The sequence below is a fragment of the Melospiza georgiana genome, chromosome 3 (genome assembly GCF_028018845.1).
Source record: "Melospiza georgiana isolate bMelGeo1 chromosome 3, bMelGeo1.pri, whole genome shotgun sequence".
NCBI lineage: Eukaryota > Metazoa > Chordata > Aves > Passeriformes > Passerellidae > Melospiza > Melospiza georgiana.
Window position 1 is genome coordinate 100,011,776 of NC_080432.1, and position 18,393 is coordinate 100,030,168.

The 18,393-nt window shown below is 37.0% G+C and overlaps 2 protein-coding genes across 3 annotated transcripts in view; one reads left to right on the top strand and one right to left on the bottom strand.

Annotated features, from left to right (window-relative positions):
- ANGPT2 (angiopoietin 2) overlaps positions 1 to 8,369 on the bottom strand; it is a 40,541-nt gene extending 32,172 nt beyond the window's left edge. For both annotated transcript variants that reach the window (XM_058021272.1, XM_058021271.1), the window contains exon 1: positions 7,943 to 8,369. In XM_058021272.1, coding sequence (XP_057877255.1) covers positions 7,943 to 8,227 — 285 coding nt within the window. In that variant the 5' untranslated portion in view covers positions 8,228 to 8,369. The remainder of the gene's footprint in view (positions 1 to 7,942) is intronic.
- The window catches only part of MCPH1 (microcephalin 1), a 120,170-nt gene that overhangs the window by 76,694 nt on the left and 25,083 nt on the right, over positions 1 to 18,393 (top strand). The window lies entirely within an intron of this gene.

The window sequence follows — 18,393 nt, forward strand, 5'->3', positions numbered from 1 at the left end:
GAGAATGACCAGGTCTGCAGAGCTGTTGTTTGGACAGGGCTTAAGACACTGCTCAGTCATTTTTATACTAGAGATTTTCAGAAGATCCTACTATTTTTAAATGGATACAATTATTTTCTCCAAAGATGAGAACTTTTAGGTTTTCTCCCTGTCAAAAAGTTCTTTTCAATGGAGTGATAAAGATCAAACATTTGCTGAGTGTGTTTTCCTGTGATTTTTATAAACAGTTTATTCAAAAAACATGCTAAAACTTTGCTTCTCAAGTACACAAATTATGGCAGCGGTGTGATTATGCTGTACCACACTAGAATGCTCTAATAGGATAGTTTTGATTTTATTCTGAACTCATCAATGCTTTAGTACAGATTTTGAAGTGCACACAGCTAGTTTCAATCTCTTGTTATTTATATTCCTAAAAGATATTACACAGTCTAACACTTCAATGCTTAATAGAAGAATTTTAGTAGATAATATTGAGAGAGCAGTAATGAAGGCTTTTCCCCCCTTTCTGGAAACAATAAGCTCTCACTTGTGTCACCACAACACAGTGATTTTAATACCTGAGCAAAATCAATGCTACAAATTTGATATGTTGTTCCCTAGAGGGTAAAGGAACTCTGTATAGTTGTGGGTTTTATTTTAAAACTCTATCATGATGCTTGAGACCTGAATGCAAGTACAAAAACTAAAAGATAATTTTTTCCCTACATTATTAAAAGGAGTTTGAGCAAAGCTATGACATTTCATGCTGCGTGGTTTTAACAAGAGATCTCCAGAGACAGCTGAATTGGAAAAAACATTGCTGTCATCTAAGAATTCTGAAGTATTTGCTTGTCTAGAGAAGAAAATGTTTCCTAACAGCTTCTGTGAATAGTGAATTCTGTGAAGAATACAAGATTCCCATGCATACTTTTATTAACAGAGAGAGAAGTTAGCAGAAAGATGGTTGCATATTCTATCAGCCTTCTCTTTTTAGTAGTAAGACTTTTTTATGACCTTATTAGACTCCTGGAAGATTATTAGCTAAACTGATAAAGCTTCATATGGGCAGTATAAAGACAGCAGAAAAGTTCCTGTAGCTTCCTGCTCTCTCTTCAGACCAAGCCATAATATGCTGGAAGTTGGAAAGAGAATAGATAGATATCATTTCATCATACAAATTGCAGGATACATTTACTGAGCTTTATAAACAACATCTTAATTTTAGGGTTAACCTGTTCCACAAAGAGATAAAATCTAACAGGATTTTCAGTAATTACTTGGAACACAATAAGAATTTCTTTTAAAGAATCTTTTAAGGATTTTTCTAGGCAGCTGAAGAACTTAGTGAGTGTTTGCAGAACTATCTAGGTGTGGGATTCTTTTTTTATACAAAACATAGATCTGGATTTTACAACCTAAAGCATTCTTTAACATCTCCTCTGAGCCTGGTTTACTTGGAGTAGACATCAGGTTCACCAAAAATATTTCTCTTTATTCTCTCTAGAGAATAAATAAGATTTCTTTTTCCTCTGCCCCATTGCCTAGAAAGATGTCTGGTCAAGGAAATGAAATTATCACAGTACTTTTAACTTACTGTGTGCATCAGGTTATTTGGTTTAATGCTGTGTAATGTGCCATATCTTTAAAGCTTTTCCAGGTGTTTAATACTGTGCTATGCTTTTTTCTCCCCAAATGCTTTGCCTTTTTTTGGTTATCTGATGTTCATATTATTTTCCCTCCTCTAGTTTATATTTGGCTAGGCTAAGAAGTTCAAATAATTAAAAGACAGATAAAATTGTCAGTGCATATTTCTGAAACCTCTTATTCAGTGCCATAGAAACTCTCCATTTCTTGAAGGATCTAGTGATACTTATGGTCCACTGACATATTGTTTTCACTGTTATTACCAGTGAGATATTTCATAGGGTGCATTTGGACTACCCAAATATTTCCTGTGCATGACATCCTTGTTTCAGGTACATGCTTTTGGTTTTTTTCCCCAAGAGCCATCTCTTCCCATTTTCCCTTATGCAGTCTGTACAAGTATCCTTAAGGCTCCCATTAGTATCCTAATATGCTAACTAGATGCATTTCTAGAACCATAACTAGATGCATAACTAGAACCATTTCTCTCTGAAGTACAACTTGCATCTCCGGTTCCAGGAACTTTGGGTTTTGTGTTTTGGTTGGTTGGTTTTGTTGTGGTTTTTCTGTTTAGTTTTGGTCTGTGTTTTTGGGTTTTTTTTTTAAAGTAAGAGCTGTGACACACTGGAGCAGGCTACCTTGAGAAGTTGTGGATGCCCCATCCCTGGAAGCATTCAAGGTTTGGCTGGATAGGTCTTTAAGCAACTTGATCTGGAAAATAGCCTTGCCCACAGCAGAGGGGTTGGAACTAGATGATCTCTGAAGATCCCTTCCAAACCAAACAGTCTGTAATTCTGTGATTCTCTCAGGATGTGGCAAAAGACACCAAAATCTTATGGAAAAGCCATCAATCCTGATTTGACTCTTATACTCAAGCTGCTTTCTAACAAGTGGGAAGTATAATGTTTATGTATATATTCATTTAAGATTTGCAGTCTAGTCCACAGTTGAACCTTCTACCTATTGTCTCTGAATTTTCAGGCCTACAAACTTCAGTGCTAAACCAGTATGTTAGGATGAGAGCCATGCAGCATGCTGGCTTTTGTAAGTATTTCAGCAATGCTGAAAAATCTGCCTCATCAAGGGGGATTACTTTTAAGTTTTCCATTCCTCCATTTGTCTCCTTGAGGCTGAAGAGGCTGATTGAACTTACTCTAGGAGGCTAATTAATATAGACTGAGGCACCTGATGAAACTCTGGGTTTGCAAAGTTCCAAAGATCCAAGAGTGGCCCCTCTCTGTTGTAAACACTAATGCAAGATGTAAGACTGTCTTCTAAACCAGTTGGCAACATTTTCCTCTCTAGACCTATAACAATAGTAGCAGTGGGGAAAACCATCTTACTTTGCCCTTTCAGCCAAAGCTGTATAGAAGCCCATGAAATAACAGGTGCAGCAGGAGGTTCTTGCACCAAAGTATGTAAAAAATTATTAAAGAAATAATCACTAACTAAGCTGCTTAATATTGTAAATCAAAGAATATGGTACATTTTCAAAAGCAAATACTGTAGTATGTAAAGGACAGTATTAAACAGTTACTAAAGGTACTAGTTGTCGTATTTTGAAGGTTAGAAGTGGGTCCAACCCATTTCTGTGGACTTCAGAATAACTTCCATTCTAAGCAATGCATACATATTAGCTTAGGAATCAAGCACATTTTACTGTTTCACTCTGTAAATTTGAGGTGAGATACAAGTTGTTGCATTTTTTCATAATTAACAAGAAAAAAGGAGCCGTAACAAAAATAGTCTGTAAAAGAAACACCATCCTCAACTTCAGTCTCTCTGACAAAGTATCAAAGATGTGTTAAAGGTAATGCTGTTAAATTTTATATATTCGGTGGGTATGCAAATAAAAAGAACTGGAAACTGGCAATTCAGGAATCTTCAAGCTCATTTCCTATAAGTACATTGAAGAAAGAAAAAAAGAAAGAGAAGAAAACAAAAGAGAAAAGAAAGAAAGAAAAAAAAGGAAATTAAACCCTTGCTGTCGATAATTGATGAAGAAAATGTCCCATTTTGCTGTTTGGACTAGTCAAAGATGACAAGTTTATTGTCATGTTAATAACAAACAAAGCACAGAAAAGTATACCTTGAATGCTAGCAAGAGACTGATTCTGTAATCCTCTCTATCCCATTTTTTACTGATAACATCTTGGAAGTGAATTCTCTATTTCAATTTTGTCTTGCACAAAATCAACAAAGAAAATGAGATTTTCTTTTACAAATTTACAATTTCAGACCTGCAGCACCCCTTTGGTATTGGCAGAATGATGCAGATACGGTTCCTATAAGTTTTTAAACACATGCAATTGCGTCATTTCAAATCCTTTCACTGAAATTTACCTACTGGAAGTACAACAATAAATTGCATAATTATATCATCCAGAGTAGTGTGGAAACTTTATCTGGTAACATACTAGTCTGAAAGTAAGAAAGTGTTTTCTTTTGTGTCCTACCAGTTTTCTTTTGCTTAGCAAGTAATCATTGATAGACAGAACCAAACACTTCTCACAATAAGTAAAAACAGATGCATTACTTAAGAAAGGAATGTAGGATTCAGGGTCAGAATCATTTCTTGAGTACTTCAAAGTCCAACTCTGTTCAATATATTTGTCCTTATTCATTGTGTGCAGATAGTTTTGAATGGCAGCATGTCAAAGTATCTTTTTGTATTTGACAAATGACATTCAGTACAGAAATAATTATAACCTTCCAGGGTATCAAGACAAGGGAAAATGAATCTCAGTTAAGTGTATCCAAAGATACTGCATTTCTATCAGCAGTGCATCCCCTGCCTGGTCTGCTGGGATGATTCAGGATGAAGATCTGTTAATGGGTTTAAGTGTTGACTCCTGAACCTGATTTTTATTTGCTAGTCTTTTGATCTGCTGATAAACCACAAATAAATTACCTGCATTCCGGATGCTATCATCAATTTGATCATACATTGTTTTCAGCTGTTTCTAACAGGAAAGACTAAGAAAGACTATTTCTTTTACACTGTTGCTGTGGACAGTCATATCTCCTGAGTCATAGGATCCAGTCAATATTAAGAAGCAAATTCAAGTCAGCATTCAGTTTTTTCAGTGTCTGAATATCTGAAAAAGTGCAGTTCCTTGAGTACAAGTGCTGTGATCCAAGTGGTAAAGCTGCCGTTTACTCACATAGAAATAGTTAAATTGTTGAACCTGAGGGATTGCCTGTCTTTTAAGAATATCTGAAAACCTGATGTTGTATATTGAAAGTTCCAAAGTATAATAGCCAACATTCATGTTTATATTTAAAGTTTCCAGTCTTGTATCTCACTTGCATACCAGCCTGCTATCATCTCTAGTTAATTAAAAATTTTATTATTGAGAGCGTTACGCTCCCTGCTCATACACACATTAGAAAAAAATCTTACACTTCAGTATATAAATTGATCCCAAGATAGGAAAAGTCAAAGAGGAAAGTTCATTTTAGGTATATTGCAGCACAGCTGATCTAGCATTTTGGCCTTTGCTTCAAAGTATCACTTACTGGCTTAGTGCTAAAGCATGGATTAGGTGGAATAAGGGTTTGTCCTAGCTTGTCATCTGAATGCTTAAACATAATCTGCTTTTTAAAAGACATTCTCCAGTTTTATGTATGGCACATACAGTAGTGGCATAATGCATTATTAAAGTTCAGATTGAAAAAAGATGTGTTTTCATGAAGAAGCAATTTATACTAACTGTAGAAAAAAAAAAAAATCAATCTTTTGCTTCCTATGCAGGAGCAGATCAGAAAAGCACCTGGACATATCGAACTCATTTTCTTCCCATTGTGTTTGTCCATTAAGCAGATGAAGCACACACTTCCCATGCTGTTCCATTCATACAGCCCAGTGTTCATTCAGAAACAGAACATTTCCTTTAGTTGATGGATTAAAGGCAGGAGAGGGGGAGGTGTGTGAAAATGTTTGGGGATGTGCAATATTTCAGGAACAACATTTAAAGGTTAATTCACACTAGAAGTTTGTAATGTGTATTTCACACAACTTCAAAACAAAACCTGTTCTGCCTCTTAAATGAACAAAAATAACTTTTAAAGACAAAGACCCAGTGAAGGTTTTTGTGCAATTGCTGAGAAGCTAAATGTCAGGTTATTTTTAAAAGCAACCTTGTATTACACTTTCAATACACTAAAAAAAAATAAGCAAATACAATTTTTCCCCCATCTTGACTGACCTTGCACTACATTTTGGGAGACTGAAATATGAACCTAAGAATGTGTATTAGTGACCTTAAACAAAACAGCAAGTAAACTCTGTAAGCAACTTTAAAGGTTATTGTTTGCTTTTTATCTTCACTTGCAAACCAGGTGTCTCTAGCAAAGTAAATCTGAGGAAAAGCTACTTTTTGTTGGAGGCTCTTTGTGAACAAAACAGATGACATAGAGAGCAGGTGTTAAAATAGCGAAAAAGGCAAACACTAGATATTTTACAGGATGTTTAGCTGTGGAAGAGCTAGTTAAAAAAAACAACAGGCTGTTCTAAAGCATCTTATTTAGAAGCCTTTGCTCAAATACAAGAAACATTTCTCTGTCTTGTAAATCAGAATCTATCTTTTGATCCCCCAAAGAATGGGTTAGAGATATTATCCTATTCCTCTTGGCACTGAGTTCCCAGGGGCTGACAGGAAAAAGCATAGTTTTTACTAAATAAGGATGCTTACTGGTTTCTGTTTACCTGATGCCACTTACGATACTGTGTTTGTCTACTCAAGTGGCATTTAAGGCTGAAGTGTTGTGTGATTTACTATTTATGTTAGGAAATTGCTTAGCAGCTGGGTAACTTAGACTGTTCTACTTTGTGTGGTTTTCATCCTACATTGCACATCTGTTAATTGTGGTATTAGCATTACAACAGTGAGCATTGTAAATTAATAAGTAGAAAGGTAAGTATGTGGAGGAAAGTAAGTTTCCCTGTTAAAAAAAAAAAAAATCAAAAAACTACTGAACTGACATTATTTGTGTCTCTAAATTAAGCATCCTAAACCTATAAAGAAAGATTTAGAATTCCACACTGGAGCCTTCAAGTGTATGCATTTTGGATTTAATCTTCAAGGCTCATTTCCAGGTTGATGAAAACCCTCTGCTGTTTGTTTTGGAATGGGAAGTTTAACACTAACAAAGTCGCCAGCAGGTTTCACTGGTTGTATCACAGGAGTTCTGTAACTTTGTAACTGATGAGAGGAGTGAGTCCTAGTGCAAAATTATTTTGTAACTATGTATGAAACGGCTATCCGCTGTAAAAATTGAATTTTCTCTATTTGCAACACAGATTTTTTCATTATGAAGAAACCATTATGGCATCACTGGAACACATTTGTAAATACAGTGCCAAGTCCTTAAAATATTTATTGCTTGGAAGATAGGCATGTTGGTACAAAACATAAAGGCTCATAAATTTACTATGCAATTAGACTATACTATAACATCTTTCCAGGTAGTAGTGAAATAAAGGTTTTTAAAATCTAAATCTGTTGAACTGCATAGCATCTTGAATCAAATTAATTTCTGTAAAAATGTGAAATAGTGATCAGGTTTGTTCTCCACTAATAATAAAAATATATGCTGCAAGTTTTTTCCCCTGCTCTTTCAGGTACAAATGTTGCCATTTTGGCAAAAAACATGTCAATTTTCCCTTAGTTCCAATGGTATTGCATTAAGGGAAGCTCTGTGGTATCTGTAACACTTTTTCCGGACTATTTTCCCTTGAATCTTGTACATTTCACTGAAAATGTTACAGGATGCAAAGGATAACCACTAAAGAATTTTCTTGAAATTCTATCTCTTCACAAGGCTGATTTCACTGCAAGTCTGACTTGCAGCCTTTGCTGGAGCTACAGTTCTTTATCAGTGGGATTTAATAGGTTAATTTCTTCATTCAAGTTTTGAAATCACCTTTCAGATAACATTTTTCAGGCATGCCTCAGATAAAGGTACATTCTATATTCTTTAAATAGATCTAAAATAGCCCTTGCCGGTTAATTATAAATTAGTAGCTGCTTCTCTCGTGTCAGAAACTTCGGACATGCCCACAGTCCATCTGTGTATGTAATTTGTCCAAGCAACTCGAATGTAATGACAAACTTTAAGGCACAGTCTCTGCACAACTGTGCAGTTCACCCTTATGTTCCCAGACTTCAAAACAACTTTCTGATTGAAAGGTAATTCAGAAATTTAGCTTAGACAATGCACTCTGTGAATTTAGGCACAGTTCAAGAAAAAATAAATCACACTGGAAGAGATAACAGGATGTTAGGTTTTGGGGATAGAAATTATATGACCTTACCTTCATTAGCCACTGCGTGTTGTTTTCCATGATGTTCTCAAGTAGCTGCAGTCTTTGAACTGAATCATCATAGTCCAGAGGTGCATCCCTTTGCACCGCGTTGGACACGTACGGGCTGGAGGAGCGGCAGTTGTCCGCCTCGGGCAGGAGGAAGGTGTAGCTGCACGACCCGTGCTGAACCTGGTACTGCTTCTTGCCTATCGTCTCCATGCTCTTACTGAAGGAGTTGTATCCTGAAGCTAAGATTATGCCGCAGCCCAGAAAGAAGCAGGCGGCCAGCTGCATTTTAATCCCTGCGGTAACTCGGCGGACCTAGAGAGCCTGGATGCGCTGGCCGGAGCCCGGCCCTAGCTAACCTGCGGCGCGGCCGAGCGCTCCGCTGCCATGTGCCGTGAGGCGAGGGCTGGCCCTGCCTGCCTGCCCCGGGCGGGCCGGGGAGGTGCGGCCGCTCCCGCCGTGCCCGCAGCTGTCAGGCGCGGGAAGCAGCTGCGGCCGCCCCGCCTGGCCCGCTGCCTTCCTGAGCCGCTCCCGCCGAGCCCCGCGCCTCGCCAGCCCCGGCACTCGCTCCCCTGCCCTTATAGCGGGCGTGGGTAAGAGCCGGCACACGTGTGGAGCGGAGCCGCTCCTCCCTCCCGGGCTCGCCGGGGCCGGGGGCAGCGCACAGCGGCTGGCGGGAGCGGGGCGGCGAGAGGAAACCCCAGGGAGGAGCCGGCAGCGGCAGGACCCCTGCGAATTCCTGCAGCACGGCTCTAATTAAGAGTTTCCTAGACAGAGCAATCAGTTCCGATAGCCTCCAACTATGCTAGTAAATGATTTGCGATGGTAATAATTTTTTAGCTCTTTACCCTCGACCACCCCCACTAAGCACACACACACACATATATGCATATATATACATACATATGTCCCTGGGCTTGTTTGTTCTTAACTTGTTTTCTTTAAAATGTGCTGAACCAAGATGTAGTTTAGATGGTGTATAATATATAATACATTGTGGAATTATGGAGAAAGACACTGTCCCATGCATACAAAAGCAGGCTTGGGTACATCCTTGCAAAGAGAACACGAGGGGCAGTAATTAGAGGTTTTCAGTTGAACGCAGAATTTGTATTTTGCTGAATCTCTGAGATGAACACTCATTTTTTAGGCACGTCTTTCAAGAGTTAAGGGTTTACAAGCTTTCTATTTATTATTTTAAAGGCACTTTTTTTTCTTTATGTCATGGCTAATTTTGGAAGTGCTAATGTTAATAAAAGAGTTACAAATCACAAGCTAGCTGGGACTGGAAGAGGAAAAACCATCCAGAGGCAGTGGCAGTAAGGGATAGCTCAGGAAGTGGCATGACTGAATAGGAATTACCCTGTTAGCTCTCCCTAGCCCAATTCTGTGCCCTTGGGAGTGGGAAATACCCATAAAAGGGGAGGGAAATTCTAATAAAGTCTTTGAAATTTATATGTAAGAGTAAAAAAGACTACTTCCCAACTCCCATGGTCTCTGCAATGATCGGTCATTTTGAAAAAGTGGAAAATTACTAGCGTTACCAGACCCTGGGAAAGAGTCCATTCCACTGAAATTCTGGAAAAGTTTACCTCTCTGTAAGGAGAAATTGTCTTCTTGAGACCAGCATGATAGGATACTGACTCCTGAAGACAAACTGCCTGAGACTTTGGCTCAGCCTGGATCTGGAAACTATAGATTTTTCTTAATTAAAACAAACAAAGGGAATGCCGTGCTAGTCAAACTAACATGAATCACTGACCAAAGTTTCTCATATTCAAGGAAAATCCCAGCATGTCTCAGGATCTCTTAAGACAGACTCTTACATAACTTGCTTTATCTTTATGATATATAGTGAATTAATGTGGCTTTACTTATTTATATCATGGAAGTTATGTTCCGGGGTTGTCAAAAGGAGTTGTAGCAGCTAAAATTCATGTCTTAGATTGTTGAAAACTGCTGATACTTCTTTACATAGTTACCTCTGGAAAGGAAAATCTCTAGAATTTAATTCTGGTGAATTCCAGAAAGATTCTGATTATATTTGGACTGTGATGAGTGAAACCAATTTGTTGGATTTTTTCCTGTGGAGTATTCATATGCCACTGTTCATCCTTCTAACCAGAGGAAACAAAGGGATATGTGTGGAACAGTCAAGATTATTTGCATCAAAATTTATGTATTTGGAGGGTTTGATATATGAAATATGCATTCTCCATCCCTTCAATTTTGTCTTGCAATACCCAAGCAGATAATGTTACAGCTACTTGCATTGATAACAAAGTTTCAAACTTGTTGTATACTGATTTCTAATTTTCAATTAATCGAAGTGTTTGAAAGAATGTTTAATTCCATGTGAATAACAGTCTTTGCAAGATACTTGACCAACCTACTATTATCCAAAAGACAGAAAATAGGTTTGGATTAACGCGCTACACTGTGTGAAGCATTTCTATCTAAGCAGACATTCCAATTCAGTATTTTCTGTTATTTGGGTACTTTAATTAATTTGCTAATTTAAATGAGAATTTCCTATTGCAACTTGTCCTTAAGTTGGTCTGTTCCTTGTTTTCCTTGCACAGCTAGCTCAAAAAAATTAGAGACCATATCATACTAGTCATCCTTCTTTTCACCACCTTGTGTGTATAGTTAATAGAGTAGTGCTAAAAATTCGATTGCTCCAGCCCTGGAAATATCTGTCTCTTAATGAGGAAGAATTGGAGGATAATCTTTATTTTTCTGATTATATTTTCATGGATTTTTTAAATTCTTTAGTTGCATATTAAATGAAAATATGAGACTGAGCAGTGTAGTATTTTAGGAGTGTGCTTTTTAATTATTAGAAGTCTACTCAAGGCACTGAACACATATAAAAGACAAGATGTAAGGGAGAATCTGCTGGGATTTCATTGGCCAGGATCTCCATGAGAGGCTTGATTAAATCAGTAGATTTTGAATGGCTATAAAGCTTCCCATTTGTGTGCCACCCTAATGAGTCACAGCACCGTTGTAATCTGGCAGCTCAGTTTTGCCGAGTTTTGGAGGAGAGATGAGTGTCTAGTGTCTCTAAAGGTTTGAACTGGAGTCTGTTTTCCTTTATGAAAAGCCAAAGCATGACCCTGCGAGGCCCTTGTGCTGTAATGAGGCCAGGAGCCAAACTGAATTTGGAGACTGCCTAGGAAGCCTTGCTGTATCTTGGGCCTCCACTAGGGAGAACTGTGGTTGTAGGAATACTGGAAAGAGAAACAAGTTCACCTTTTACTGTGTTTTAAGCTGGGCTTGGTTTTTGTGTCTTGGTTTTTTGTTGTTGTGAATGAATGCATGAGTAAATGGCCAGTTGCTATGGCAGCTGTCTGCAGTTTGGGGAAAAGATAAGGAAAGCACAGGTATTATTCTGAGAAGTGACAACATACTCCTAATGGAAGACTCTCACCAGCACAGCAGGCACCACCACTTAGCTTCTACTCACTGTGCTTCTCATCTAGGTCTTGGAGAAACACCCTGAGGTGCGCCATGGTAAAGTTTTCCCCAAGCTTTCATTGATAATCCCGGGCTGTAGGGGCAGTAACTGAAATACACCCCCCCAAACACACATAACCAAGAGAGAGTTTTGCTGTTTCCCCATCTGGGTCCAATGGACTCATATTGCTTTAATGAGGTGCTCTCTCCCACTGTCCAGGAAAGTTAGTGATCGTTCACTTTGCCAACGAAATAAATACACATCCCTTTAACCCTTCGCTGCAGCTTAGTGCCGTATTTGGTGCATCTTTTGGAGCAGTAGATTGTGATCCTTCACCCTTTCTATCCTTTTGGGAGCAGCTTTCCCAGCTGTGAAGGAGGAAGTGGTCTTCTCTGCCTCTCCAGAGAGTCAAAGCCAGTCAGAGTTCAGGGAAAAAGAAAGTAGTAACAGCTAAATTTAGAAAACCGGTGTGAAAAGTAAGGCAAGTTAAATCCATTCTTGTCCTTGAAATCTGAGGAAGAGGAAGGAAGATGTCTGCATACAGCCTTTATACTGAGCCTTAGAGGCATTTTAACAAGTCTGCTTGAAAGGGAGGCTTATTCTGAAAACTGAATGGCTGAGAAGATCTGTCCCCTGCCAGTTATGAGAACGACCATTTCTTTGTCAGACATGTTGAAGTAGAGAGGAATTTAAATAATTTGGCATAGAGTCTTATAAATGTCAGAAACTGAGTAAAAAGTTATAATTCAGGCTAGTCACATCCTCTCAGTATTTCTTTCATGTTTGTTGTTCTCTTCATCTTTCATTTCTGCTATCGATATGGAGTGTTGTATTTACATTCATGATACATTTTTCCTGTAAACTAAAACACAGCTTTCAGCCTGTGAGTTCCTGCTTGCTTTAGAGCTGAGTGTATACAGTATGTGCCATAAAATACCAAATAGTGGATTGACATATTTAAAGTACAAATTAGATTTTTCCCTTTTTAGAAAGAAGGTACCCACTCTACAGAACTCACCTTATAAGCAGAGCTGAAATGTGTATTTTGTCAAAACTAAACATTTAGAACATTTTGCCAGATGTGTGCAGGCAATTTCCTTTCCTGGGAAACAGTAAATTCCCTTACTCAGCCAGTCGTGGGTTTCTTCCATGCAGCAGATGAGTAGGCTGCTCTGAGAGAGATGCCTGAATTCTGCTAACATTATCTTTCCAACTACCATTTTCCTTACAGCTGCACAGCTTCTGTTTGACAGGCAGATACAGAGATCTTGTGAGATCTCTGATAGAAAAGGAAGCGTATAAACTTAAGAAATATAAGAAATGTTGACTTAGCTTTAGTCTGTTATCTGCAAACTTTGCCACTTTAAAACTTTCAAGATGTTGATTTGGTAGATAAGTTTTCATTTCAGCAGTTTACTCATTTTAGGAAGGGAAAGCTACATCAAAAAATATTGTGCAAACTAAAGGCAAAATCATGTAAACAAGTAGGTTTTGGTGCTTCATTTTTACAGGGATATTTAATCTACATATGTAAATGCAAATGCTGCAATGTAATTTCAAAATCAATTCTGAGATTAAAAATAATCTGAAACATGGAATAAATTAATAAAATATTTTATATATTCCTGGTATTTACATTCCTCACATTTTGACACTCAATGTTAAGTTCCCACCTTTGGGTCCTGGTACTTTAATATTAGTTTATGATAGTTCCATTTGCTGTCTTCAAAATATTTTCCTTCACTGTAAGTAGTTTAGCATTTTTCTCAGGAACAAATGTCAACAAGGACAAGACTCATGAACTTGTAACTTATAAAAAGGGAGCAGGATCTAGGACCCTATTGGATTTTTAGGCTTCTGAAAATCTTGTCTGTTTTTAGATCTTGCACTCTTTTTCAAAGAGTGATAGATTAAGTTTTCCTATAAACCAAACAATTTCTTTTCATCCAGACCCATAGTTCAGATTTTTAGCACTTTAAAATTAATGATAATATCTTAACAATCATTCCTACTTTCCCAACCATTTGCTCATTTTTATTCCATCTGAGCTTCTGCACCAGTCTCTCATGACTTCTTGAACAAAGTCTCAGGATTCCACTCACTTTCTCAGCTGCAGTTTATTTCTAATCACTCAGAACATCTGGTGTAACATCTTGTGAATTCATAATCAACTTTATGTTCCGTCTCTGACGTTCCATCACGTCTCCTTTAAGTGCCCTTCCTTACAAGGGAGGGCATTTGCCCAATAGTTCTCATATTGTACTTCTGCAGAAGGGACAAGAGGTCAATAATCTGATCCACTGAAAATTTCAGTTACCACTCTGGCTTGGTGACTCAGTCTGCTTTTTCCCATCTTGCCTTGTGACATCCAATCCATCATTTCAGTACACAGTATTTTTCCTAGATGTCACAGCACCAGTGGAAGCATAATGCAGCCAAAACCAGACTTTGTGTATTCCCTTGTAAATTCTTTTTCTCTTTAACAATTGACACTGCCACTATCCTTCAATGCATTTAAATCTATAATCTGCCCGTTATGTTTCCTTTATCTCTCTGATATTTTATTCTCTCCCTTTCTTGATGCTATGCTTCCATTAATGTGTCTAAAACCCCTATCTTGGTCCTTATCATCAACATACTGAATTTTGTAGCATAAACTCTCTGGCTCCTCCATAGTATTTGAAACGTAACTTGCTTATGAAGCTTATTATGTTAGTTCTGCCTCAGTAAATCATATTCAGCTTTGCTGTCATAAGGATAGATGGTTAGACATCCATCAGAGCTTCACACAAGTAGATTATATATTTAATTGCTTTTAATTTGGAATATCTAAATTTAGCACCTCTCCTACCAATATGACAACTTTGTTGCTTTCTTTCTAGCCACTGGCTAGATTGGCTTTCCTGGACTGTCTTGGGTTAAACTAATCAGCTAATCAGATATTTAATTTGATCATATTTCCAAATTATAGACTAATTTTGGTGTCCCACTCTTTTTATAGTAACACTGTATTAACATTAAAAGGCATTATCTATATAAGCATAATTGTATCTGTATATATGTATGTTCTTAGTATGTTGTTGATGCCACTGTACCTAAACTATAATTGGTCATTTTAATTTAGCTTGGGACTTCATGATATCACATCCTGAGTAATAACAATAACATGAATTAATGGGGTTTTTTTAATTCCTGTCATTATCACTTCCACACATCTTATTAAATACAAAATGCTTCTTAATTTCTGCTGCTTCATTACTTTTATAGTGATTTCCTTTTTCAGTCCAAATTTTTAAGTGATATCTAAAGTGGAATTCACAAGTATCTACCGAACTGTAGTCTACACAAATAATGTAGGCACGTATCTAAGACTCTTACTATGCATTAATGAAGTTCCTGTTTGTAGGACAGATGGTAGTGTCTTTCACTGTGAGCATTTTCTAATAATGAATGTTATTTTAATCTTTGAAAGATGAGTCATCACATACAGAAGTAGGAAGTGAGTCCCAGGATTATGAAGAATAGTTGCTACATGTCCTTCATCCTTAATATTTTTATATAGTTTGACTGTAGTGCACAAAGGCTGTGCTTATTCTCTTCAGAGTTATGTGATGACAACAAACTTCAGCTGGTAGCAAGTGTAATTACATCTTAAACTCAAATAGCATGGGTTCAAAACTAACACGGAAATTGCAGCTAATGTTAAGGATCTTACAATTGCACTGCTGAATATCTGACAGTGTTAAGTGCTGTGCCATATCTCTCATACTGAGAAAAGCAAAATAAAGCACTTGTTTAAAGAGGTTATCATTGGTTGAAACTGAATGAAATAACTTGTGTGCTAATGTGTAGTAAAGCCTTTAAAACCTGTTTTGAAAAATTGTTCCCATAGCACTTGTGTATTTACTCTTTACTGTTGAATTATAAGTTAAAAATTTAACAGATGTCCTTACTCTCCATGCTTATATACTGTTTCTATGCTTTGAAAAATATCTTTTAAATTAGTTTTGTGCATTTGGACAATTTAAACCTAAAATCTTTATGTAAGGTTTTGACTTTTGTTATATTATGTGAATGCTGTATTATATTGATGTGAAAAGGCAGCAGACTCTGAAAGAATCCAGAAGGCTTTTGGAAAATGAGAAGTCTGTCTTACTGACATCCTAAAGAAAAATGCATATGCTGTTTGTCTAAAGGAATGTATTTTTAAAAGTCTAAGCAGCTGACAGTAAGATAGCCTTACAAATCACCCCAGTGCCTGTGATTTAAATCCTTCCTCTTGTAAGCAGTCAGTCAGGTTAGCGGAAGGTTCTCTCGTCTGGTAATAGCACACTTATTTCATAATAACAGCTTGTCACACTTCCCAAGAGCACGTTCAAGTTAAGATCTGAATTCAAAGATAAACTGGTGTCAAAGAGGGAATGAAAAGGAAGTGAAAAACTGTGTAAGAGGAATAAACAACACTTTCAGAGAGGGAGAGGACATTTACGGCAACAGTAAGGTACCTAGTTCCTGACATCTGTTTCCCTCAAGAAAAAAATACAGTACATGCACTAACCTTTTTATGGAGAGTGCAAGAAAAATATTTGCTGCGTGTTTTCGTATATTCATATTTGTTGAACTGTATTATGGATGTATAATTTGAAGTGGACAGAACAACTGCAAACTATTTTTGCACTCCATAAAGATAAATATTTTCTTTTTTTCAGTACTAATAAACATAGTTCAGTAATAGCTCTCAAAAACATTGCCCACCCTCTTGCTGATTCTGCCACAAAAACTGGGCATTCTTTTTGTTGTTGGTTTTACTGCTGTACAAGCCAAGGAAGGAATTAAAGTGGATTTTTTTCTCCCTGGTTAGGGAGGCATCAGAAGCCATGATGGGACAGCACAAAGATTAGCTGCATACAGATACCAAGATTAGGGCTTCTGTGAGTTTGGTCTCCTTCCTTCTGTACAACTTATTGCTCTGTAAATATTAATGTAAGTACCTCACTGGCTGAGAAATATTCTGTTCTTTATCTCTCCAAATAAATCCTTTGCTCGAAAGATAATCCTCCATCTCCAGTAGAATATGTAGACAAGACCAAATCTCTTATAAGTATCCTATCATTAAAGTGGTATATTTTCTTCCCAACACAAACCAATGAGAAAGTCCTTTTACTGGACTTTTATCTAAAGCTGAATTATTACTTGAGTAATTTCCCTACACAGAAAATTCAAATTTTTAAAAATCTTTAATCTGTCTCACTAGAAATATATGTACAGGAAATTTGGAGATGACATTGGTGATGTCTATATGTCTATATTGTTTGAATATGCATCCACATTCAGGCTAACTGCAGCCAAAGTAACTTTTATTTAAAAATCAAATAGTTCAATCTTAGCTTATTAGCTGGAGGCTAAGCTTGATTATAGAACATCTTGCTTGTGTTTTTATGCTCTTACATGATTTTTATGTCAATATTTTTGATCAAATCTGTGATCAAATTCTATTATAAATAACTAATAAAGTTTCATCTTTGGTTTTAAATTATACATTCTGATTTGTTACTGATTCAGCATTGTGGCCTGAGCCCTAATAGCAATGTCCAGTGAATAGCATTTGTCTTGAACATAAATAACTTTATTTCTAGTTCATCAAATTAGTGATCAGCTGATGTTCTTCTACTAATTTCTGCTTTTCTTTGCCTGTTCACCCACTTGAGTATCATTTTTAGGAAGCAAAATTGTTCAAATATTTAGTGGATGGATGATGTCCTGAAATGACATCTCCTAAATCAGCCAGGTTGGAATATTTTCTTTTTGCATTAATGAAGATTGTATCCTTGTGTAGGGTGTTAAGGTGCCCTTCTTTGGTTAAATACATGTACCAGGTCAAGCAAGATTTACTTGTGGAGTCAGAGAAATTTCTCTCTGTTGATCACAAGGAGACTTGGGTAACAAGTTCAGATGACAGCACCAGAAGTTAGGTGAAATGAATGTCATGAAACTTGTGGAAATAAATGATGGTTATTCAAGATTTCATATGTGTTTCATTGTCTCATCTTAAATGCTGTTGTCAGTATATTATCAGCATTTTTCATTTTATTACAGTTATCAGACTATTGTACCCAAACTGTGTTGTTTTGCTGCTCTTCTCTTTCAGTAATGGATTCACTTGGACTGTGAATTGATTAAAAAAAGCCAAGTCAGTAAGAAATTGGCTCTAAATAGATTGATCACCCTGGAAACATAATTATTTTACACAGTAGGTGCATTTTGCAAGGCTAAGAGCACTATACCTTTGGTAAATGTCTGTTGAAATGTTTAAGCAGGGACTGTTCTGGACCCCCAGTGCAGCCCATGGTGAGGGAGGATGGACTAGCAATGGACTGAGTTTTCAGCCAGCTGGGAAGTATTCCAGGCAGGACTACAGCAGGCAGGGAAACTGTAGGGAGTCATGGCCTAAAATTTGTTTTAATTTCGTACAGAGTATAAAGATATATCTTCTGAAGCTATGATCTATGAGACTAGAAAAGCCTCTCATGAGAAGCAATGGAATCCCTGTTGTATGAGTAATAGAGATGGCAAAACACTGAAAAATGTAAAGGAAAATCCCATGCTGGCAGCAGTATGAATTAAGTGATTTAATAAGCTTTTTCATCTCTTCATTTCTCTCATCAAACCTCATCACTTTGATGAAAGAAAGAAAAATGTTTATCTTGGACCTCCATGTGAAAAGTGCTTTCAGGAAAAAATATCCCTCTTCAGATGATAAAACTATAATTAATATAGTTGATATAATTCTTGCATTTTCTCACAGACATTAAATTAAACCTATCAAGCACAAGCTAATATTAATGCCTGCAAACTGTTAAGCACAATTATTCCAATATAAGGCAGCAGTGGGTTTAATATTGGAAATTGTTATGGTTTCAGATTTCTTTACAATATTGGGACAACTTTTATATTATTGGGACAAATTTTATATTATTAATTCCATCAATGACAT